Here is a 26,750-nt window from a genome sequence, read left to right as displayed (position 1 = left end):
TGAATGAACTCTTTCAGACACTGAGAAATGAGCTGATGCTGGGTAGTAATAATTATTATTGTGTTTTAATAAACTTGAGTGGATGTAAACTAATTACAGGTGACTCAAAAACAAAATTATGAACCTTTAGAATTGCATAATAAGGGCACTTTAAGAAGGGGACTTTTTTTTCCGGCAGTGACCAAAATATCCTGCTGAATCAGGTGCAGAAATGTGATTCCGCTTCACCCCATCTGGGACTCCTGACAGCCTCCAAACTTTGTCCTTGTACAAGTGAAATCAAGTATGAGTGGATGTTGTTAAAATCAGGCCAATTTCTTATTGCTTAAACCTTTAGTCTTATAAGCACTAAACGCTGTTCGTTGTTAGCCTACCATTTCGAATGGCCTTATCCTTTTTCTTTTATTAGTGAATTTAAAGGATTATAAGCAGTGGGATATTTGACTGATTGGTTTCAGTGGATTATAAGCACATAAAACTAATTATTTGAAAAGCTGTATAACAATTAAACATTAATTGCAAGAATCTAAAATGTACCACTATTGTAAACACACATACACACAATGCTAGGTTTAAGCAGACTCACACCTGAGTATAAAAACAATTTAGTTCTTTCAGTTTGTTATGTGCCTCATAAATGACAATTGAATGTTTAATTTTAAACAGATTTTGACAGATTCCTCATAAAAAGGGACATAAACGTTTGTTTTTTAAATTAAAAAGTAAGAATATAAAACATCTGGACAAGTCAAATATCGTTGTGGGCATCAGGTGAAGAAAAAAAAAAAACAATTGGGAAGGATATACTGTACTGTACATCCTCTATATGTGTCTGAACCCTTTTGACTTCAAAGTCCTCCAGCAGTGTCCAAAACAATAAATAATTTTTTGTGAAGGAACGAGCATCTCCCTCCTCTGATGGACCACCACTAGAAAGAATTCTACCTGATGTTATAGAAAATAAAAAAGTAATGTGTGTTTGAAGAAACTGTTGTTCGGGAAAGAGAGATGCCAGAAGTGGTAAAAATTCAGACTAGATCAGAGTCAAAAACCAGAGCAGAATCCCAAGTAGGCAAAATCTAGCTGAACTCCTTCGACTTTGTAGTTTGAGCCCAACAGATGGCAGTGTGTCTTTGAAGATGGCAAACAGACACAGACGCCCTTCATGAACACAGTTACTTTTGGCTGTGAGTGTGTGCTGAACTGCCACATAAACTAGTATACATTTCTACTTTGACTTTATTGTTATAATGTGAGGTGCTGAACAATTTTAGTGTGTGATTGATGCATACGCTTTAAACCAGGAGTATTCAGGTAAAACTGCAAAAAAATAAAAATAAAAAATCTGAGGTCCAGATAACACTTCACACCAATCTGGGCAGGCTGTAGGGCAGCAGTTAATAAAATAAAATAAAATAAAATAAAATAAAACTCTGAATCAGTCAATAACAATAATCATCAAAAATGAGTTTATTAAGCCCTGAGAGCAATAGCAGTTGTTTTTGACAACTTTTCTACAATTATACAAATGTAAGAGCCTGTTTCAACCGGCTATTGTTTTTTTTTTTTACATTCACAAGTGCATGTTTAGCTTTGTTTATATTTAGTGTAAAATGAGTAACAAAACAGCCTAATGATATAAGCATTATAACCAAAGAAGGATTTCATCGTGAGCAGAACACAAAGGCAACAAGTAATTTCAAAAGTTTTATTTGGACTTTGAAAATAAATAAAATAAAGGCTCTATACTTTTTTGTAATGTGTGTATTTACATTTATTGTGTATGGCCATACACCCAAAGCACTGACAGTAGTGTCCCCTTACTGGGGCATTAGGACTCACACAGACCTCAGGTTAAGTTCCCCCTGCTGGCCTCTCTAAAACCACTTCCAACAGCAACCTAGTTTTCTCATATGGTTGGCTTCAGTGAGTAACCAGTCTTTGGCTGCAAGGTGATATGGCATTTTTGACATTAATTTTCATAAAAGAACCATAAAATCCATGTTCATGCCTTCTCTACAGTTTCATCCAAACACTAAGTTCCATGTGCTTTTTATTAAAGCATTTAATTTATAGTTTATCACTGTCATTTTAATGCAAATTGTAATTGTGCTTATTTATTGTTTTTATTGATTATTGCTGTGAAACTTTTGCCTTGTTTAATTTTATGCAAGTTTGTAATTTTGGCTGTGGTTACAACTATCTTTAATCAAAGAAAATAACCTTTTTTGCTTAAATAACCAAATCTGCTTTAACACAATAACTCACCCTGAGCCACCTTGATATAAATCACACATGATAAGTGTTTTCAAACAAATAAAAACTTATAAGTACCAGCAAAATATAATATTATATGTTGATATGCCTGCTGATGTCTAAGGAGACCGTAATATTCATTCATTTTAAACATAGACAATGTGCCTTATTCAAATCGGATATACAGTGTTTAGGTCCTAGAACATTTACTCTATTCTTCACCCAGTTCAACAGCCAATTACTTTCATGTATTTTGTGAAAAGTTGACCAATTAACATGTTGTAAATCCAGCCGCTAATCTCTCCACTGCATCGCAGGCTAACATGTTCTTACACATATTTAAGAATCAGAATACTGACTACAACCTTTTTACACAATATTATTCAGGGAAAAAGCAACCCAAAAAATAATCATGGCTAAAATGACACATTGCCGTAAAACTTTAAAGCAACGTGTTCTAAATAATGGTCATAAAAAATGTATGCTGTAGGGTCAGCAGACCATTTAAACCTTTGAACCTTTAACGAACCCTATTGTAGAGGCACACCTTTCGTGCACATCCTTATGTACCACCTTTTGCAGCTAGTCCAACAACCAGTATTTGAAAAAACGCGAGTCAGACCGAATCTTCTTTAAAAAGGGTTTACTGAAGATATGCAAAACAAAAATACAAAGGTACAGTAGACTTGATATAGCTCGGTCAAAAAACTTGTGTTGCTTCCAACATCTATAGCTGCAATCTGACCTAAACATTTCGACATCATGACGTATTACTGTCAGAGGCCAATAAATACCAAAGTAAAAGTTTTTCAATTGTATTAATTATGAAATTATGCATTTTAGATAGTACAATCATAATGAATTCTTATTATATTTCAATATCAACTTTCACCATGTTTTAACCTTTTTAACTAAATTATCATCACAAATGGATTATGCATAACTGGCTCTTACACCTACTTTTAGGTGTGCATACTCAAGTCACATTAATATGAACTAAACTGAACTGAATCCATCCATCCAATAAAGCTTTGTTTCGCTTCTACCATCTGCCATCTACCATCTGTGTTTTCAGACAGATCTCATAGATGTATATTAACATGTACTCATCCAGTGATGCATGTTAGCAAATCTTTATATTGAATGTAGGAAGTGTAATTCAATAATCCTTGCAAACTATCTTAAAGTTTCTGTTTACTTACTGAACTAGTGTTTCTCTTTACTAACAACTATCCATTTATGCTTCTATTCTTTTCTTCATATTTTTATACCACCATTATTGGTTTTCAGGGTGCATTATTGATTACAGGCTAAATATTCTCCCAGGATCCCCACCAAAATGAAGCTCAACATTAAGATCCCAAGAAGTCTATAAGTAATCCCTCATGTTTGATGTATAATCATAGACTATAATGCTGTTTCAGCAACAAGGCCATTAAATTAAGAGCTGTGCTGGGTTTTAATCACTTATATGGAGACACTCCCCTGAGATAATATTCACCCTCATGCATACTATAAAGACTGTAATGCATTGCTCATGAAAAACATGCACAGCAGTTTCCAAATCACATTAAATAAATCCTACATGCTACATTATACACTGTCATTCAAATGGCCGGGGTCAGGCTGATTTAAATTGTGCTATTATTCAGCAAGGAATTAAACTGCTCTAAGTATGCAAGTTTCTATTTCAAGTAAATGCTTTTTTTATATACATTTATCCTGTATTAGTTTTCACGAGCAGCACCGATAATCAGAAATGTTTCACAAACACAAAATCAGCACATCAGAATGATTTCTGACAGGATGTGGCACTGAATACTGGAGTAATGATGCTGAAAATTCAGCTTTGCTTCACAGGAATAAATTACTTTTCAAACATATATTAAAATGTAAACATTCTTTGTAAATTGTAATAATATTTAAATACAATATATCTATTTTACTGTATTTTTATACAAATAAATGCAGCATTGGTAAGCACGTGCTTAAAATATTAGATCCCAGACTTTAAAAGTTCTGATACCGCTGATCATTTTTCTCTTGCTTTGCATTATTCTTTATACTTATCCATGTTGTTGTAACATCATTAAGTACTTAAGTATACCTAATTTATTAAATAATATAATATTAATAATAATAATAATAACAATGGGTGGCGCAGTAGGTAGTGCTATCTCCTCACAGCAAGAAGGTCGCTGGTTCGAGCCTTGGCTGGGTCAGTTGGCATTTGCATGTTCTCCCTGCGAATAAGTTGGCGGTTTTCATAAGTTCTCATGCTGGATAAGTTGGCGGTTCATTCCACTGTGGCGACCCCAGATTAATAAAGGGACTAAGCCGAAAAGAAAATCAATGAATGAATAAATAATAACAATATAATATAATAATAAAAATGTATATAATAGTATTGTATTCAGTACACTATTTTTCACAAATTCAAATTATTTTAATACTGATTCATTTTGATATGTTCTTATCTTTTATCACATATTTAGTATTAATCTATTATCTTTTAAACATTTGAGATACACACATTTTATTAAATGTAGACAAATAATCAGCCATACTGTACAACAGTGAGTGGAAAAATACCAAAATACATAAAGTTAGAACTGATTTTAATTTACACATATTTGCAGTGTTGGGCACATTCCTTTAAAATAGTTATTAGTTTTAGTTAGTTATTTCCTAAAAATAATAACTGAGTTACATAATATAAAAAACTAATTATCATGGAAAGTAACTATTGTGTTACTTTAAAAAAATATGTTCTTTGTTCTTTGCCTTCTACTTTGGTAGCAGAGCTCATGTTATCACTTGCGTAGCCACTAATTTTTTGGCCGCATATGAAGACATGAGTTGCTTCATTAGATTAGAATTTCTTGTCACCAACGCAGAGAGATTCTTTTTCCTGGGAATAGGTTGCACGATACATAAACATTCTTGCCTTCCACCTCAATGAGGGAAAAGTAGTGCTTATATTTCCAGTTTGCAAACACTACCTTTGAACTTGTTAAATTTGCCATCGTTTGATGGTCGGTGGTGTGTGCGACTGCTTGTGTGAAAACCTCCCTACTCTGCCTCTGATAGGCAAACAATGGAAATGAACTATAAGCCAATCATCACATTCTCAGTTACACCACGTTCACAGACACACCAATCATCATCACTGGTTATGTGTCCCGCCCCAGCATTTTATTGTCAGTAACGGTAACGGCGTTGTAATGGGGGAAAGAGTAATTCAATTGATTACTCGTTACTGAAAAAAGTATCACCGTTTATTTATAGCGCCGTTTTACCTGCAAATGTGTGAATGTCAAAACACACAGAAAACCACCGAGACATAATATGCAGCTAAATATACACAGGATTATACCTGTATATTTAGCTATAAACAGTTGAAGTCAGAATTATCAGCCCCCCTTTAATTTTTTTTTCTATTTCAAATATTTCTTAAATAATGTTTAAGAGAAATTTTCACAGCATGTCTGATAATATTTTTCCTTCAGGTGAAAGTCTTATTTGTTTTATTTCGGCTAGAATTAAAGCAGTTTTTAATTTTTTTTTAAACATTTTAAAGTCAATATTATTAGCCCCTTTAAGGTTTTTTTTTTTCGATAGTCTACAGAACAAACCATCATTATACTAACTTGACTAATTACCTTATTCTGCCTAGTTAACCTAATTAACCTAGTCAAGCCTTCAAATGTCAATTTAAGCTGTATAGAAGTGCCTTGAAAAATATCTAGTAAAAATATTATTTACTATCATCATGGCAAAGATAAAATAAATCAGTTATTAGAAATGAGTTATTAAAACTATTATGTTTAGAAATGTGTTGAAAAAAAAATCTTCTCCCCGTTAAACAGAAAATGGGGAAAAAAAATAAACGGGGGCTAATAATTCTGACTTCAACTGTGTATATATATATATATATATATATATATATATGTATTTTTATATATATATATATATATATATATATATATATATATATATATATATATATATATATATATATATATATATATATATATAATTTTTTTTTTTTTTTTTTTTTCAGAAATACAAGCATTGGTCATTTACTGTATTCCATGTACACTTTCACACTAAAAAAAGAGCAGTTGTTGATAGTAATTTTTATGTGTTTTGTCTTTTTTGTTTCTTTTTAGCCATTTGATGGAAACGAAAACTATTTTGGTAACAGAATTAATTATGACGAATAAAAGTATTATTGCAGTTAACGTTTATTTTAAGTAATAAAATGGTTTTTGATTTAAGCCCAGCATATACTTTAGTTTTCATGTGTGCATTAGTGCAGAATTGTTGTAGTTTTAATTAACTCCCAGATTTGTATCTTAAAGGTCACCTGAAATTAAATAGTGACTTATTTTGGTTGTTATTATCAATATGTTTTAAGATCATTAAGCTACTGAGATTCAAGACAGTTACAAGATTACTACATTTAATAAGATATACGCATATAAAACTTACTGAATATCACTTCTGCTGAAATGGATCAGTCATTTTTTGACATCACCTTATATGTAATCTTCTTATCAGTTCTGACCAATCAAATGCTTTCTAATATCTGATGCTGTTGCAATCACACATCTAACAAGTCCACTTCAGGGGACCTTTAAGATTTCTTATTTGCAGACAGACGTTTAAGACAGAGTTCAAAGAGTTTTGAAGTTAGTTTTTTCTGGCAGGCTTGAGGCTTGTGCCTTGTCTTTATGTATTGATTTGCCCCGACTCTCTGATGCCGGTGCCCGCTTTAAACTCATGCATTAATAAGTGCAAACTCATCAGCAATCATATTTCCCCTCCTGCACTCAGGCCTATGATGACTGAACTTTTTCATGTTTTAGTGATTAAACTCTGATGCACTGTTCACATATTAGGATAAACTCAGACCATTTTAAAAATTAAATGATAAGGGCCGTTCACACCAAATTTGATGACTATAAACATAGTTATAAAAATCATTCTGAATGTTTAACAGCAAGCTAATTTCACGCCACAGCTATAACTATAAAGATATAGGGAAATTATATCTCTGGGATCATTTTCAGAACAATTTATTCCAGCTAATACACTGATAAGCCAGTTTATTAAGCCAGAATCTACAGAAAATAACTGAAACACAGATGACATTGTGGAGAAAGTCAGTGCTTGATGTCCTTTTTTAAAGACTATTTAAAGATAATTTTGCAAACAGTTTGTTATAACAAAGAGGAAATCATACAAATTTACATGGAAGCTACGCAAGCCAAGCTAGCAAACTGAAGTATAAAAATAAAAGGATATCTGGTATCCTGTATAGTTTTGGTATCTTTGTGTTGCCTCCTTTGAAAACGGTGCTGAAAATAATTGATTCGATAGATTACAGGTATAAATGCTGGCTGAAAATAATTGATTAGATAGATTACATGAGCTGGATTCACTGGTCTGATGCATTAGAAACATTACACTCTGAGGACATCTGCTGGTTACATGGAGTGAAATGCCAAAAGCATAAACCTAAAGGGTGATTTATACTTCTGCATCAAGTGATTGGCGTGACCCACGGCGCCTGCCTTGCGCGTAGTCTGGCTTCTGTGTGCTGTTTGTGTTGCTCTGCTATAACATTTCCAAAACGCTAGCTGGCAGTAGGTTTTTATGTTCCGCTGTAATCAGTTAACTTCATGTGTGTTCTGTTTTTTCTGAATGCTACCTTAATGTACAAATAGCTAAAACTCGTTTATTCTGAGGTGGGAACCAACCAGAATTAACGACTTTAATCATAAGGTAAACACAAAACAACAGTTTCCATCTAGAGCTACTTTACAGGACTCGACACTTGTAAACACGGTTCTCGGTCCCGCCCACACTAGTCACAACTACCAAGCCAACCAATCACAGAGCTTGCCCTATGTGTTATAATGACGTGTAGTTACATTTTTTGAGAGGTGTGTGTCAACGCCGTCAGCCATGGTGAGGGCTATGCGACTGCGCGAAGGCTACGACTGAGCATACATGTTCGCTTGACGAAGTATAAGTCAGCCTTAAAAATAAACATAACCTGCATCTCATACTTCCATACTATATAATATGTTATAAACAGTATGCTAGCCGAGTAGTATGTTTCAACCAAATTCATAGTGTTCAAAAAACAGTAGGTGAGGAGTACTTGGATGAGGAGTGTAGGGGTGCAACTGACGCGGGCAGGTCACATGATGATATTAAATGGTGGATCGTCCCAGTTTCATTCATACTACTCACATTCATACTATATAGAACATACTTTTCTAACAGTCCTGTAGTAAATTCAAATTTAAATGTAGTACCGACTCGAGTAGTATGCTATTTCGGACGCAGCCATATTGTTCATCAGTAAAATGACAGGAACACAGCACAAGTTTGGGGATATAGTGTGGTACTGGTGTGAAAATAAACTTTAACCATTTATTCCTTACAGCCTCATTGCTAGGCAGTAAAAAAACGTCTTTTGTTTGTGGGAGGGGGGTTCAAGTTTCCCCAGGTTTGCGCTCACAACAAGTGGGTGTGGCACTGTTTCGTTTAGATGTCACAACGACATGGCTAAAGATTTGAATGAACAGCGATACATATAAACGAATCTGAGTCAACTCTCTTCTTTTTTTTGAGAGTGAGAACAGCTTTAAATGCAGTGCACTTTTAGATATAAACGGCAGCTGGAGAATCATTTGTTTTGTTGTTTCTGGAGTGTCAGAATGAAAGCATGTCAAGGCCCGCCCTTTCCTGTAAAGCAGCAGCTCATTTGCATTTAAAGAGACACACAGAAACATGTTGAGTTTTTAAGGGAAATTTTGATTAGCTACAGTATATTAAATGATTTGTCTGGTATTTTGAGCTGAAACCTCACAGCCACATTGTGTTAAGTCCAGTTATTTATTTGATATCTTATGAAGAGTGGCGTAACATGTCCTCTTTAATCAAAAATATTAAATAGTATTAAATAAGTGTGGCAGATGAGTTAAACATTGAACTTCCAGTGCTTAGCAGACAGCAGTGCATTTCAGGATCAGCGCCGTTTTAAACGCTGATCAGGAAAACAGAGCTGCAAACATTACAGAATGGCACAGTCAAGATTTTCACATCGTTTTTACACACGGAAGAGCCATAAAATAGTCATAATGGCCTTCCGCTAATGCATAAACACTTAAGAGCAGGTTGAGTGAAGCAGACTGAAACGGTAACATCACAATACCTTATAGAGGTTTTAATAGGAGACCTCCTCATAGAGATGCTGAGGATGAACATTATTAGGCAAGTTTAATTTTAGATGGTCTGGTCAGTCTGCCAGAGTCTGATATCTGATCAAGTTTGTTGAATGTCTTTTATTTACTTGCTATTATTTGTATGTTTATTAATTTATTTATATTGATCGGTTGATTTTTCTTGTAACTTTATAATATATTTTTGAAATGTGTAATAATGCATTTTTAAGTAAGTTTTGTTTAGGTGATTTATTCATTTTTACCTATTTTAATTGAGTTAATTTATTATAGGTGTTTTGAAAATGTGTATGCATTTATGTTTTGCAATTATTAAATAGTTTATTTGTATTTATTTATTTACTCATTTTATTTATTTATTCATTTATTTACTCATTTTATTTATTTATTCAATTATTTACTCATTTTATTTATTTATTTGTTTCTTTACTGAATTTATTTATTTATTTGTTTATTTAATTATTTATTTACTCAATTTATTTATTTATTTGTTTATTTATGTATTTATTTATTTAATCATTTTATTTATTTATTATTTATTTATTTACACAATTAATTTTTTTATTTGCAAGTTTTATTTATTTGTTTATTTAATTATTATTTATTTATTTACTCATTTTATTTATTTGTTTGTTTGTTTGTTTGTTTGTTTGTTTACTCATTTTATTTATTTATTTATTATTTATTTATGTATTATTTTAAATGATTACATATTATTACTTATTAACAATATATTTTTAATAACATTTGTTAATTGCTTATTTATTTTGTACATTTATTCCTATTATTATTATTATTATTATTATTATTATTATTATTATTATTATTATTATTATTATTATTATTATTATTATTAAACTGGCTACACTAAAGAATGCTGGGTCAATATAACCCAGTGTTGTGTCAAATGTGGACAACCCCAACTGTTTTGTTAAGAAGTGTAAATTAAATTGAAATTAAATTGTACAAAAATGCACCCTACATTTGGTTTGCAATATTTAACACAACATTGGGTAAAAAATAAGCATTTTTTATAATTTTTATTTTAGTTATTATTTAAAAAGAAATCTGTCTATTCATAATTTTTATTCATTTATTAATATGCAATGACAATATAACTGCAAAATATAAAACAGTTAAGAAAATTTTCCATTTATGCACCAATCCAACATTAAGATTAAAAATTTAATACATTTTTTTAACCCAACCCATTAGGTTGCTCAATATTATATCTAAAAATGGCTTCAAACAACCCTGTATTGTTTATCGAATGGCCACTGTAGAGTGCTTTAACTGTACAAGTATTGGTGTATCCTGTAAGTAAATGAAGATGCTCAGATTATGGCTGGCTCATCACCGCTGTACATTACAGCTGGAGAGAGAAGAGGGAGTGTCTGAGGCTTTCACAAACTCTGTGAAAAGCAAAGCTGCTGGACGTTTCCACATGGATGTGGAGAAACTCCTCGCTTCAACCGGTTTTAGTTGTAGAAGTGTCCATTACACAGACATTAGCGTCCCGTTTACAGCCGTGGTTTGTTTATAGCTGTCAATACACCTGCGAGTGTCCAGTTATCCATCGTTGGTTTGGGAATGAAGACTTTGAGAACTTGTTGCTGGAAGGAACACCACTGATCTGGCTTTTAGCAAACATAGCATGAGCTCTTGATTTCTCTGGGTTTTGTGTATTTTGCATTGGCTGTGATGGCGATTCAGGGTATGGAGTTGTTTGCGGTGGCAGTGGTGATTCTTATGTTTGTTTTGGTGCTCAAGCAGTTTGGCATGAGCGAACCGCTGGGGGACGGTAAGAATTTTTGTGTTGACATTGTTTTTTTTTTTTTGTTTTTTTTTGTTGTTTGTGAAAGTGGATGTAGTAGATGTTTATATCAGAGTAGATTATTTAAAATGACTTGCATTTGTGTAAGCGGATATGTGTACATTACGCTACTGTTTAAAAGTCTTGTACGCTCACTGCATTTATTTGGTCCAAAAATTCTGTCATATTGTGAAATCTGTGTTTTTGGATTTTTTGCTTTAATGCTTTTTAAATTTGACACAATTTGAATCATTTTAATACGCTCATTTGCAACTTCAGGAATCGTTTTGGATTGTTTATGTTAAACATATTTGCAATTATTTTGTGGAACCCATTTTAAGCAATATTTGATGTATAGAATAGCATTTATGTCATATAAAAATTCTTTGTAATATGTAAATGTGTTAATTTTAAAGCATCCTTGCTGAAAAATAGTGAACTCACTGACCCCATATTTTAAAAATGCTTAAAATTGGCCACATGAAGTTTGTTTTGAATTAAATAATAGTAATTAATTTAATTCATAGTTACAAATTGTATGTTTCAATTTAAATGACCATTTATAATCATTTAATTTAAGTTACAGCCAAAAAAAAGGAGTGCTAGGTGATAACTTTGAGCATTTCTTAATCAAAAAAGTAATATAATTAATAATTTAGTGTTTTTTTATTTACATTAATGAATTTAATAAACTAATAATTTAGTTTATAATTTACATTATATTTTTATTATAAAAATTTTATTTTAATTTGTATTTCAGTATAAAATTATCTCTTAAAAGTTAAAAATAAATAAGGTAACACTTAAGTTTAGGCAACAATTCACGCTATTAACTACTGGCTTAGTTGTTATAAAGTATGATCTTATTCTGCATCCCTAATCCTACTCAAAACCTAAAGCTAACTACTAACTGTCTAACTATTACAAAACAGTTAATTAGTAGTTTATTGAGCTAGTATATTGTTAGTTAATGTTTTGTTGATACTGTAAATTGTGAGCTAAACTAAAGTGTTACCAAATAAATAAAAAGCAAATAATAAAAGAAGAAAAGAATAATTAAATTAATTATTTAAAAATCTAAATTTATAGAAGTAGCCTAATAAAAGCCAGACACTTTCTAAATAACATTTTACCACCATTTAACAATGTACAGTTTTCAGAGTATACAATAAAGTGAATCTTACTACAAGAAAGCTTGGCGTCTATTTCACAGGAATGACCGTATTTGAGGTCTAATATATTGAAAACCCTAAAATAAACAAAACTCTGTGGTCATACAGGTTAATTTATTAGATTTAAACTGTAAATACAAATCTTGCAAGGTAACTGCTTGTGGAAGCATCTAACTGAAGAGGAAAAGTTTTGATTGTCAGAACAGACTGCGTGTAAACTGAGAATGACATTATAAATACTATGAACTAATACATTCATTTATTGCCATCTTTGAACAATCCAACTAACATGTTGTTGTTGTTGTTTTTTCCATTGCTTTCTCTTTGTTTCCTTTCCAAATCTCTTCCCATCCTTCTTTTTGTTGTCTTGTGTATCACAGATGGTGAGTAAATGTCAAATAAATCAGCGCTTCTCAACTGGCGTCTCTTAAAAGTAAAAATAATAATAATTGCTTGGTATTTAAAGTCAAATTAGGCAGATTTCAGCTAATTCGTTTGCACTATAAGTGACCTGAATTGGGTTCCAAACCACCATGAGTTTTTTTATTTATTTTTTAAAAGAAGATAATTTGAAGAATGTTAGCATTGATGTTCCTAGTAGGATAAAAAAAAAACATAATACTGTAAGTCAGTGGCTACCGGCTTCCAACATTCCTCAAAGTATCTTCTTTTGAGACATTCAGAAGAAAGAAACTCAGCAAGTTTGGAGCAAGTGGAGGGTGTGTATACATGATGACAGAATTTACATTTTTGGGTGAACTATCACTTATGGATATCTGATTTGAAAAGTTAAACCATTTAAATTGAGTGCTGGCTCACCACTTAAAAACAGATGAGAATCACTGATATCTGAATCCTCCCAGTCTCCTATTTGTCTGTCTTTTCAACCGATCCTCTCCTTCACTTTTGTCTTTCAACCCCAAATATGTGGCTGATTCTATGATCGAAGATACATTTTGCTTTTTAAAATGTAAGTAAACTATGGCATGGCAGCTCGTAACATGATTTAGTGCCTAATTTGTGTTAATTTGTACATTCGTCAGTCCAGCCTCTGTCTGATCCCCATGGCTCTGCAATGGTTGTGAAAATTCAAAATGAACCCAAAACAAACCATTACGATAGGCTAAGATTGGCAATGAAAATTCAGAAAAGTGGTTCGACCGGCTTACTAAGAGCTGTAAAAAAAACAAAAAAACATTTGTGGACACACTTTACAATAAAGTTTTATTAGTTCATGTATTTACTAACATGAAGTAATTATGAACAATACTTGTAATGCATTTATTAATCAGTTTAATATTTACTAATGCATTATTGCCATCTAAAGTCATGCTTGTTTACATTAGTTAACATGAACTAACAATGAACAACTGTATTTTCATTAACTAACGTTAACAGACATGAATAAATACTGTAATAAATTTATTGTTGATTATTTGTTCACATTAGTAAATACATTAACATTACCTTATACAACCACAACTAATACTAATGTTGCCACATTTGTTGTCTTGGCTTACGGTACAATAAAAGAGCTATTGTAAGATTTATGGATGCGTTTTTTTTATCAATTTACTATTTAGGCATTTAATAAATAAACAACGTTGTCAAAAGAAAAGTACAACAAAATATTTACATTCCACAATGATATTCGATGGAGAAAGTACACAAATAAAGACAATAAGAAATCATGATTTTCATCTACACTACTAGTCAAAAGTTTGTGATCTTTGGTTTTATGTTTTTGAAATAACTTATTCTGCCAAAAATACAGCTTTAAACACATTAATAATATATTTTCAACTACATTCAAAAAGGAAAATTATAAATTGTAATAAAATTGTGCAGTTTTACACTTTTTTTGTAATTCGAATCAAAACACAGACTAAAAATAAGCTTCTTTTAAAAACATTATCAGGTCTTACTGATCCTAAACATTTGCCTATAGTATACATAAGACATGATTTTGCATAAAAATATAATATTCTTAAGGCCTGTAACATATTGTGATGAAACAAAGGCCCTAGAAAGCAAATATACCTGCAGTCGTAAAATCAGCCATGTGTGTGTGTGTATCCCATGTGTTGTGCTTGTTTTTGGCTTTGTGTCAGTGGTCTCTCTCTCTGACAGACAGCACTGACAGTGAGCTGGAACTGTCCGCTGTTCGCCATCAGCCTGAGGGTCTAGAGCAGCTTCAGGCTCAGACTCAATTCACCAGGAAGGAACTGCAGTCGCTTTACAGAGGCTTCAAAAACGTAAGACTGCTCTGAAAGGAGTTTGCCCTGTCACTGGTAAAGAGTTCCCTCAAGCTCTTTTCTTGTTTGTGATGAACAGGAGTGTCCCAGTGGACTGGTGGACGAGGAGACCTTCAAATCCATCTACTCCCAGTTCTTCCCTCAAGGAGGTAAAAGGGGGGATTGCCAGATTTTTCAACTGTAATTTGATAAGTGTGGATGTAATGTGGGTTCATCTACATTAGTATTGAGACCTGACAGGAAACTAGTGAATAGTTTCACCGAACTGAACAAAATGACATGAATATATGCGTGATTCTAGAATTGCAGGAACATTTTTACCTCCTAGATAAACTTTTTTTTCAAACAAAAACTTTAATAAAGTAGTTTTGCATAATAGCAAATTATAACAAGTTTTCTCTCAAAGTTTGTGTGTATATTAAGGATTTTTTGTCTTTAATATTAACTTAACCCTCTACTGCATGCATTATGATAAATCTAAAAAAATAATAATAATTTGACAGTTTTTCTTTTCTAACTTAAAGTGCTGTAAAAAAATGTTTTGAACAATTAATTTTTTTTCAGGTACCTTATATGTTGCCATATAGCAAAAACGTCCAACAGTGGATCTAACTTGGAAATTTAAAATTGAAAACTTAGTTTGTTTTGATTTAATTGGTGTTGCAGTATTATAAGCTTTAACACAGAACTTATAACACATTATACATACTTTCCAACAACTCATATTCCAACAGCTTTCATTTATTCAATTTTTTTTGCTGAATATTATTAAAAACAAACCTAATATTGTATTATCATGTATAAAACATAGAGCAAATATATATATTTTATTCAGCAAATTTTATAACAAATAAATAACATCCAGATGCATCAGAATAATGAAGCTATTAGCTAACAATATTTATATATTATACTATATACTATACTAGGCCTGTCTTATCTGCCTCTGAGCTAACTTACCTGAACTGTCTCTATCAAATGTCCAGTCTTTTTGATCATTCTCATGGTCACTAAAAGCCATCTCATTCTCACTTTCATCTGCAGGAAGAGCCAGTTCTGTCCTTTTCTTCTTTCACTTACCACAGAACATGGTGGTGCTCACTAATACACTGTTTCCTGTATTCATATCTATTCAAAAGTAGTATTGCCATTAAAACTAGATCTTATCCATAATGCAAATGCCATTAACATACAAGTAATCAACATTATATTGCTAGCTTTCATGTTGTTATTGTTACAACTTAAAAGATCACAGCTGACCTTGCTAGCTAGCTAACCCATTGCAATATTGAACGTTCCAATATTGGACAGTGTTGCCATTTGGCAACATATACATTTAATCGATTTACAAAAAACTAATTTGATTTAAAAACAAATTGAGTTGTGAATATGTCATCATAACTTAATAGAGGTGATGTTTCAGATTTATTGGGTGATCTGACATAATTTGATCCTTTGTTTTTATTGACGTTTACATTTGCATTTAGCAACTACTCACAATAAACACCAGTCTGACAGAAATCACGCTCCAGAAAAACACTGCATGTCATGTGACTTAACCAAAGCACATCATTGGATAAACTAAGGTCTTCTCTTTCCAACAAATCCAAAAAAAAAATAATAATGTTGGTCTTAAAGAAACAAGGAAATGAACATAAGTATCATGTTGCCATTTGGTAACACCGTGCAGTAGAGGGCTAAAGACATTTTTTTTTTCTTAAATTTAAGTTGTATTAAAAAGACAAATTAAGTTTCAGTAACATAAAAATTAATCTGCACTAACTAGAAAATGTAAGTTGTAGTAACTAGGAACTGTTAAATTGTAGTAGCTAGAACAAATTAAGTTGTTGGAACTATAAAATTTAAGTTGTGCTAACTATAAAAATTTAAGTTGTGGTAACTAGTTTTAGTTGTCCGCTACTGCCAGCATTTTTTCACCTAAATTTGAGGGCTCACAGAAACTTTTCTGCTAGGAATGTATGAGCATAATATATCAAAATAAAGAACCAAGCCTCTGATTAAAAAAATAAAATCTATCTTCATGAGTTTATGTTTTATCCCCACTTGAATGCAACATTTGAATGCAACATTTTTGAGAAGAAGATATATAGTTAGCCATATGATCATTATATAAATATATTAGGTTTTAGTATCATTTTATTAACTAGAAAATTTAAGTTGTACTATTTAAAATACTTTGAATGTTTTATATTTTGTTACAGTCAGACAGTGTCATCCTGCAGCATATGAAATGTCCCAAACTGTATTTTAAACTCTCCAAAATGGGTAAAAAATTTTGTTTTTACTCCCCGATTGTCAAAACATGTTAAAAAAAAATTCTGTGTTAAATATGCATTAAAAAACATTCAGGAAAAAGTGTAATATGTAAATTCAGACCACGAGTCCACATATATGGACATAATTTTTCTATAAAAGTACATCGTATCAAAAGATGACACTTAGATTTTTATTCTAATTAGGTTCCAATAATCCCAAATAGCAAAGAGAAATAAAAAATGCATGTAAAAAAACACCTCGAGTCTTAAGAGGTAAAATGTGCTGTTCACGTATGTGGACACTCAAGCCCTAGGAGGTTAACAATATATATGGTGGCGCAGTGGTTAGCACTGTTACCTCACAGCAAGAAGCTTACTGGTTCAAGTCCCAGCTGAACAAGTTGGCATTTCTGTGTGGAGCTTGCATGTTCTCCCTCGCGTGGGTTTCCTTCGGGTGCTCCGATTTCCACCACAGCCCAAAGACATGCGGTACAGATCAATTGCGTAAACTAAATTATCCGTTGTGTATGTGTGTGAATGAGTGTGTATTGGTATTTCCCAGCACTAGGTTGTGGCTGGAAGGGCATCCGCTGCACAAAACATATGCTGGAATAGTTGGCGGTTCATTCTGCTGTGGCAACCTCTGAAATAGTTATTAAGCGGAAGGAAAATTAATGAATAACTGTAAATGTTAAGTTGCACTAACTAAAAAAATTGAGTTGTAGTAACTAGAAAAAGTTAGTTGTAGTATGAATTAGAAAGTAAAGTATTAATTAGAAAATTTAAGTTTCACTAACTAGACCAATTAAGTTACAGTAAAAAGAAATTTAAGTTGTGCCTAATAATTGTGAAAATGTAAGTTGTGGTAACTAAAAGTTGTAAGTTGTAGTAACTTGAAAATTTTAATTGCGCTAAATAGAAAAAAATAAGTTGTAGTTGAAAATTTGAGAAAGATCTTTCATGAAATTACTTTTTAAAATTTAATATAATTTTAAATAGTAGGAAGTCTAAATAATAAATGAATTGGTGTGTCTAATCTTTTAAATCGCAGTGAAACTGTAAAATCCAAAATGTTTGGTGAAATATATTTATTATTATCAGTTGCTGTTTTCCAGATGCGACCACATATGCACATTTCCTTTTCAATGCCTTTGACATGGACCGAAACGGCTCAATACGATTTGAGGTGAGGAAAATTAATAAACACTATATTTGTCATTTCAATGACTTCAACTTCCATGTTCTTTTATTCTATTCAACTCAAATATTTATATACATTTTTTTATCAAATTGGCAGATTTTGAGAGGATAGTTTTAGAAATTAATACTATTATGTTTACACTAACATCCATATGTTAAATCAAAATCCAAATGATCTTAACAAAATGCACATTTCAGAGAATATTTAGCTGAATGCAGTTTTGTACTTATGCTTTGGCAGGACTTTGTAATCGGCCTGTCTGTTCTGCTTCGAGGCTCAGTGACAGAGAAACTGAGGTGGGCCTTCAACTTATACGACATTAACAAAGACGGCTACATCACCAAAGAGGTACAGCAGACCAGCAGAGCTCACAGACTCATGACACATTCATTAGCCATTATTAAAGGGGTACTTCACCCAAACATAAAATAAATCTGTGATTGTTTATTTATCCTCCATTTGTTCCAAACCAGTATGAGGTTGTTGTTTCTTGTAGTTTTTTTTTTGTTCTGTTGATCACAAAAGAAGATATACTGAAGGAAATTGGTAACTATTGAGTTTTATAATATTTATTTTTCCTGTAGTTACGATTTAATAAGGTGTTAATAAGGAAAAAATATATTGCTGGATCTGGTTGATGAGTAGAAATGAACAAGGAGATGCCAAAGTTACATTTAATTAGTTAATTCCCATGTTCAAACTACCAAAGCCAACTAATAATAGTGATATGTGAGCTATTTGCAATGTAGGAACATTATATGGGAAAAGGTACTAGAATGGTGGCAAAGCAAAGAGGTGAACAAAACCAACAACCAAAATAAAAAAATAAATCAAAATGTGAAAAAGAAAACAAGATCTGATTGAGACAAACACAGAGAAGGCAAGAGATAGCAACAAACACCCAGTGAATGTAACACCTACTATGGATGTCGATGGATTCCAACATTATTCAAAGTATCTTCTTTTGCACAAAGCAGAACAAAAAACTCAAACTGGTTTGGAGCAAGTCAAGAGTTAGTAAAAATGATGAACAAGTTTTCTTTTTTAGGTGAACTATCTCTTTAATCCTGACTCTCTGCAGGAGATGTTGGCTATTATGAAGTCTATCTACGATATGATGGGCAGATACACTTCTCCTTGTGTCAAAGACGACGCTGCTTTTGAACACGTGGAGAAATTCTTCCAGGTACACACTTTATGAGTCGCATATAAAGCTTTTTTTTTTTTTAAACAAGTTTCTGAAAATCTGAAGAACAGTTTGGTTTACAGAAAATGGACCGAAACAGAGACGGTGTGGTGACCCTTGAGGAGTTCATTGAGACCTGTCAGAAGGTATTGGAGGACAGAGAATCAAATCAGAGCTTATATGATAGAAGATGTCATTGTTTGCTGTTTATTTCAAAGCTCAAATTCAAATATCAAGTTAGAAAAGCAGATTTTGTTCGGGGAAAAAACGTTTTGAGCATCTTCAATGCAAATGGGCATTTCATAAAGGGATGGAAAATTACCATGAGATATTAGGTTTGAATTTATTTGGCTGTAACTGGACTAACAATGTTAAGTATGTGGAAATTAGAGGAAATCAAGAATATATAATCGTTAATTATTGTTTTCATGTCTTCAGTGGTTTCAATTTTTTATATTATTTATTTAATGAATAAAAATGATTGAAAAGCATTCTCCAAAACAAGCTAATTATGACTTTTGAAATACTAACACAGGACAGCGGAATATAGCAGTTCGCCTTTGGGCACGAATGTATTATAAATCAGCTCATGAATATATTAATTAGATGCCAATAAGAAGATAAAAACTGTCATACTAATAGTCAAAATACTCAATTATGAGTTGTTTGGCATAAAGATCTCAGACAAAAGCACTGTTATAGACATCTGTCCGTTTTAAGATTTTAGGCCTATGGACTTTTTTATTTTTTTTTTCAGTCTAACAAAAAGAAAACATTCGCACAAAAAACTTGTATGAGTTTCTTCATCTGTAGATTTCAATTAAAGTACATGTTTTTAAAGGTAATTTTCTCAAAATGGGTTATTTCTCCTCTACTGAGTACTGTAAAAAAAAATCTTCTCTGAACGATCATATTTAACTCATTAATTTAATGTTAATATACAATTTTTTAAAGTATTAACATCTACATTTTACATTTGTAATACACGCACAAAAAACAGCACCCATAGCATAATAGTAACAAGCTGAAAATGACAATAATATGTGTTAATATTTGATATTTGTCGCTGCAGTGTTATTCACACAACTGCTTTATCAACATTACATGTAACATAAAACTCTAATATTCATGCTGTAAAATCATTCATTTTTTACTGTTAAAATCAGAGCCATAATTTACAAAGGGCAATAAATCTCCTAACACCAAACTACAGCTTGATTCATATTATAGGGTTTTTACTGAGAGATTTGTTTATACATAATTTACCTGATTATGTAAAACATTTTATTAAAAAAAAACAAAAAACTTTTTTTTTCTGGCTGTTTGCCGTATTTAAAAATTGAGTTATAAAATTAGATTTCCATAAAAAAAAACATTTGACATCAAAAATCTAAAATAAAAAATTCTCAAAAAATTTAAAAAAAAAAAGTTTAATCATCCGCTATTCAGATTTCGTTTTGCTCTAAATATATATGTAAAGTATTGCATAGTTAATTAAAAATCTCAGCATTTTAGAAAACTTGTTTTACAAAAAAAATGTGATTCTTAATCAATTAACCGGAGAAGTATGATGATAACTGTTGTTTCTTTTTTCCCATTTTCTTTTACTCCCACCGAAGGTATCTTCAATGCAGGCTCATTCTGAAAACGTACCTCTATATACGTTTCTGGAGTACGCCAAATACGTCCCAGGAACTACGTTTTTTTGCAGTTTTTGTTTTTGCGAATCCACCAGAGGTCGCTGTGTACTCTTTTTGAGATCTCAAATTTCTCTCGGGAGTGCCATTCGCGCTTGCTGTTCTCGTGTAAATCCACCAGAGGCCGCTGTCAATTGACTGTTTAACTAATTGAATGACTGATTGACTGTGCGTACCTACCATGAGAGGGCGCGAATTAATGTCGCTTTTTATTTATTTATTTTTTACATAATTTAAATTGATTATTAAACAGTATACACTACAGTATATTGACAAAGCAAGGAAGAATGAGAATCAATAAAGGTGTGCATTTGTGTGTTTTAAAGTGTGTATGAACTTGCATTGTGGGAGATGGGTAAAGAAATCTATTGGCTTTAGTTTTGCTGGTGGTTTTATCACACACTAAAAATTACAATTCAGATATTGTTTAAAACAAGGTTCAAAATGAGTAAACGCTATGTAAAACAGCTCAATTTAATTGAGACATATGGCAAAAGGCCTAAAATCAGTGAGACAACTATTGTTCCCCACACGGGGTGGAAACCGCAGTCTCATCAGCGCCTGCACCAGGGGAACTCCAGGCCCAGCCCGTATCTCTTTCATAGGACAATTCAGATCCAGCTGCATGGAACCGCTACCATTCAAGGTGTTTTAACCATTTTTATTTGACAGACTGGCACAAATAAGCAGACATTCTCACAACGAGTTTCTGAGTTCCCTCACCCTTTCAACCGAGTTTGTTCTTGCGAGGTAATCTGGAAACACGTACTGCTGCGAATACTTTGTAAACGTCTGTCCTGCTCATTCAAATTATTTGATTAAATGAATTAAATTGTAAGTGAAAGGGAAACAGCTTAAAATAGGCTTCTCTGAAACTGTGAATATTTCACTTTATTTTATTTAGACTAGATGATTATTTTATTTGACAATCCAGTTTGTGTTTTGGCATTGTTGAAGCATATCTCACTCGTGGCTAGTTCAGGTAAGGGAGTGTTTAAGCAACCCTGGCAGGAAAATATACATTTACATTTCAAAGAAAATATATTAGTATTAAAATGAAACAAATTATGTCTTAATGAATGCCCTTAAATAATGTAGCCTTTGACTGTAATCATCAGTGTTTCTTGAGATTGGAGATCAGGAATGATGGGGCGGGGCGGTGCTGGATATGTGCATAACTTGATAGAAAATCCTGCGGGCGACCCTGGACAAACTGGTAACTGTGGGAAAGCCGTCCATACGGAGGTATGCGGTCAGCTGGTAAGCGCGAAAAGGAATGCCGTCATACTGCCCCAAAGCGTTCATTTGAAAAACTAAATACAGCTATACGTTCTCCTGGCTACATAATTCGCGATCTCCTAAAACATTTATAGGGCTACGTTTTTAAATTGAGCCTGTGTTGGGTATCTTTCCTTGCCCAAAAAAATCTAATAACACAATTATAAGCATAGTAATGTCAACAACAACAAAAAACAAAATTTAAACAACTAAAAAAATTACTGTACAATTTTTCGTTTTAGTTTTGCTTGTGTTAAATTCACAGCCATTATTTTCAGTAGGCGAAAAATCTATACACCGAACTTTATGATTTAATTCATATTATTTACTCACACTGTATCCTTAGGGCAAGGGTGTCCAAGCTCGGTCCTGGAGGGATGGTGTCCTGCTGAGTTTAGCTCCAACTTGCTTCAACACACCTGCCAGGAAGTTTCTAATATATCTAGTAAGAGCTTGATTAGCTGCTTCAGGTGTGTTTGATTAGGGTTGGAGCTAAACGCTAAAGTTTGGACACCCCTGCCTGATTCACTTGCATATCTAAACATAACATTTTGGAAAATTTGTTTTACAAAAAAACTGATTCTTAATGCACTCAGTTCACTGGAGAAGAGTGATAACAATAATTGTTTCTTTTTCCCCATTATTTTGTATCCCCTCCAGCTGTGGCTTGCCTTAAAAGCAAAAAACAACATCAACGATAATACTAAACCCTTTAAAAAGCTCATATAAAAAACTGGCCATCATCCAGACAAACGCATGAGAGTGAATGTCAGATAAATGTCAGATTTGCGATTGAACAGAGGTTGTTTCTGTCAGCGTGTGACAGCCAGACATTTTCTAAACTCTCTCTCTCTCTCTCTCTCTCTTTAACAACAATCCTGGACTGACGCTGTTTCTTTTTCATCAGGACGAGAACATCATGAGCTCCATGCAGCTGTTTGAGAACGTCATCTAGAGCTCAGCATGAATGATCCTCCATCAAACTCTCCACACACACAGACACTTGTGTTTTCTGTTATCTCCAGCATGTGAATGAGTCTTTTGATTGATTGTAATGAATGCTGTGCACAGTTGTCTGCGAGAGGGGATACTGCTGTCGCCGTTTTGATGCTCATTTGTATATATGTAGATAATGTCTGTGCTTTTCAGTTTCCGCCTGGATTAATGAACGTTCGCATGTTTGCCTGCTGTTTGTCTGAGCCGTTGTCATTTTGTACAAAGGAATAAAGGCAAACTACATGATATGATGTGTGGAAGTTCTTACAGTGGTGTAATGTGGGATATGTTTATATAATTATACATTTAGTTTAAAATTAAACAAAAAAGTGATATTGAGGTCAATGCATCCCAAGCTATTTATTATATTATCATATTTTATTTATTTTATCACATTATGTTGTGATGGATGGAGTGATGAATGGATGGATAGATAGATAGATAGATAGATAGATAGATAGATAGATAGATAGATAGATAGATAGATAGATAGATAGATAGATAGATAGATAGATAGATAGATAGATAGATAGATAGATAGATAGATAGATAGATTAAAAAGTTTTGTTTGCTGGTTGTTCAAATTACTTAATTGCGAAAATGAGCTAAAACAACATAATTTTTTAGGTTTTTTAGGACAACCTTATTGTTTATGTTTAATCAACTTAAAATAGCAAATACTATAAATTTAACTTAATACCTTTATGTTGTTTAAACACAACTCATTTAGATAGAAAGAAAGAGGTTCAAAAATGACATTTGCTGTTTGTTCAAACTACATATTTAAAATGAGCTGAAACAACACAATTCTTGAGTTTTTTGCAGACAACTTAATTGTTTTATGTTCAATCAACTTAAATTTGTAAAAAATTTGTTAATGTTGTCCATATGCAACTTGACTGGATAGAGACTCAAAAAGGACGTTTGCTGTTTGTTCAAATTACTTAGTGTATAAAATGAGCTGAAATAACACAATTTTTGAGTTTTTTTAGGGAAAAATTTATTGTTTTATGTTCAATTAACTGACAAGTTAACTTAATTCATTCATGTTGTTCCAATACAAATCGATCGTGTGGAACCCAGCGTTTTTTACAGGATAGATAATTATATAGCTATTCATATTTAAATACAAAATAAAATATACGTTCATTCATTCTTTTTTCCCTTTGTTAATTATGAGTATTCCTGCTTATTTACTATGACGGTTGTGTTTGTGTGACGGTATTATTATTACAATTAATGTATTTGTCATAAAATATACATTTGAAGAGAAAGGCACAAACATTTATTATTTGCATTGACCCAGTGTCAATGTTGCCTATTATTATTTTATTTGTTTATTAGGATGGCTCTTATAGTTTGATTGTATTCATCATATGATATCTTAACGGTTAATATACTTTTGGTACGGTTTTACAATAACATCCCTCTTAGTGAACAAGAGATCAAAAATAACATCGTATTTATTTTAGCTTCCACTAGGCGGCGATGCTGCGCTCAACTTTTCTTTTCTTTTTACCACAGTAACTGATGAAAGTTTGATCAAACACGAGTGAAAGCAGCCTTTCCATCAAATCATTGTTCTTCCTCACGTACACGAACAAAGAGTCTTCATCTTCTTTCATTCAGCTCCCCTGTGCTTCACGAATAAGAACATACAGTGTTCATAAGTACAAGAGTGTCATAAACATTACAACCTTTAAACAGCTTCCTCTTTTCTCAGGTAGCTTCCTTTAGCATTAAAAAACCCTTTCAGTTCTCCATGTTAAACACTGGGCCTTTTGAAAATTTTGAGGTTTCTGAGGACAGGGATTCCTTTATTGTGATGAAATTATGATTTATGACACTCAGCAGATTTTAAAGATATGTCAGGCCACTATAGGTACACCTCCTAAGGAGACCTTTTTATCCAAAGCAACTTTTTTTATCAGTTCTTGCCTTTGCTGTAAATCAAACCTGCAAGTGCCATGCTCTACTATTTGAGATACAGGAAGGCTGATCAGCCAATCACACACACACACACACACACACACACACACACACACACACACACACACACACACATATACATATATATATATATATATATATATATATATATATATATATATATATATATATATATATAAAAGCAACTCTGTGAATTTAGGCATGTAGATGGAGCTGGTCAGGTTTAAATGGGCATCAGAATGAGGAGGTAAGACCATTTATAAGGCTTTGAACATGACGTTGTTGGTGCCAGACAAGCTGTTCGAATTATTTACCTTTTTATTTTGTTGTATGTGCTTAAGTTGATATAATTTATACATTTTTATATAATTATTTTGTCTTTTAATCACTGCTATAAAATCCATAAAGTTTAAAAATAGCTGAGGAAACATCTGATGTACTGGCATTTTTACACAAACCATCTATAGAGTTTACAGCTGAGAATGGTCTCACAAGAAGAAAATATGCAGTAAGTGGGAGAAAACGTCAAAGGTAATTTTCCAAACTGTTTCAGCTGATAGAAAGAGAACAGTAACTTTCCAGGTCGCAAAGAATTCTGTCCCAGATTTGCCTAAAAAAGCTGGCACAGCAGGCATTCATCCGTCATTGTAGGCCAAACATGGCCTGGGTTTGCAGAGGTGGCCTTTAAGCCTGGTCTTTAAGCCGGCACACAAGAATTGGGCTATGTAAAATGTAGTACTTGGCCCAGATGTTATAAATTGATATGTGGGCCACATAATTTTTGCCTATCTTGACCCACATTTAAAATACATTAAAATGATTTTTGAGTAAAGAAAACAATTCTACCAATCAGGTGGTTTCGAGAAAAAGTACACTCATAGCACCTAAAGCACAATGCATGGGTTTAACACACCAACATATCTGGCCCAGTTCAGGCCCAGTTATGTGTTATTAACAGCTGAGACTTGGCTAAGATATGGCCCATGTTTGGCCCTTGTCTGGAAGCCAGACTTGGTTTAGTCATGCACCGTAATTCACTGTGGCATGTGGGTCAAGCAAAGCTGATTGTGTGGGCCAGAGGTGGCCCAGAGAAATTTTGCGATGTCAGTTGAATAATCAGTTGTTACAACTGTAGAAGAGCAACACATTAAACCTTGAAGCTGATGAGCTACAGCAGCAGTAGCAGAAGAAGAAAAGACCAGTGACACTCCTGTCGGACAACAGCAAACCGAGCATTCAATTCACAAACGCTCATCAACAAATATACAATAAAAGAATGGAGAAAAGTTGCTTGGTCACAGTATTTTATTTTATTTTATTTTATTTTTAACAGCATGGCATATTGCTCTTTCATTAGTTAAATATGAGTATGGGCATTCATTTATTCATTTTGACTGGTTTTTGGAGGGTA

General features: G+C 32.6%; 1 protein-coding gene across 4 annotated transcripts in view; it reads left to right on the top strand.

The window, feature by feature from the left end:
- kcnip3b (Kv channel interacting protein 3b, calsenilin) overlaps positions 1–23,621 on the top strand; it is a 38,309-nt gene extending 14,688 nt beyond the window's left edge. The window contains exons 1-8 of one of the 4 annotated variants that reach the window (XM_056467542.1): positions 10,936–11,316; positions 14,631–14,755; positions 14,835–14,904; positions 18,147–18,217; positions 18,473–18,580; positions 19,314–19,418; positions 19,502–19,564; positions 23,301–23,621. In XM_056467542.1, the coding sequence (XP_056323517.1) occupies positions 11,217–11,316; positions 14,631–14,755; positions 14,835–14,904; positions 18,147–18,217; positions 18,473–18,580; positions 19,314–19,418; positions 19,502–19,564; positions 23,301–23,348 (690 nt within the window). In that variant the 5' untranslated portion in view covers positions 10,936–11,216 and the 3' untranslated portion in view covers positions 23,349–23,621. Of the gene's footprint in view, positions 1–10,935; positions 11,317–14,630; positions 14,756–14,834; positions 14,905–18,146; positions 18,218–18,472; positions 18,581–19,280; positions 19,419–19,489; positions 19,565–23,300 lie in introns of those variants that run through there. The other 3 variants (XM_056467541.1, XM_056467540.1, XM_056467539.1) reach the window with 3 other exon arrangements.
- The last annotated feature ends 3,129 nt before the right edge of the window (positions 23,622–26,750 follow it).

The sequence above is a fragment of the Danio aesculapii genome, chromosome 10, assembly GCF_903798145.1.
Source record: "Danio aesculapii chromosome 10, fDanAes4.1, whole genome shotgun sequence".
Classification (NCBI taxonomy): domain Eukaryota; kingdom Metazoa; phylum Chordata; class Actinopteri; order Cypriniformes; family Danionidae; genus Danio; species Danio aesculapii.
Note: the sequence above shows the minus strand (reverse complement) of the source record. Positions and strands in the feature narration are given on the sequence as shown.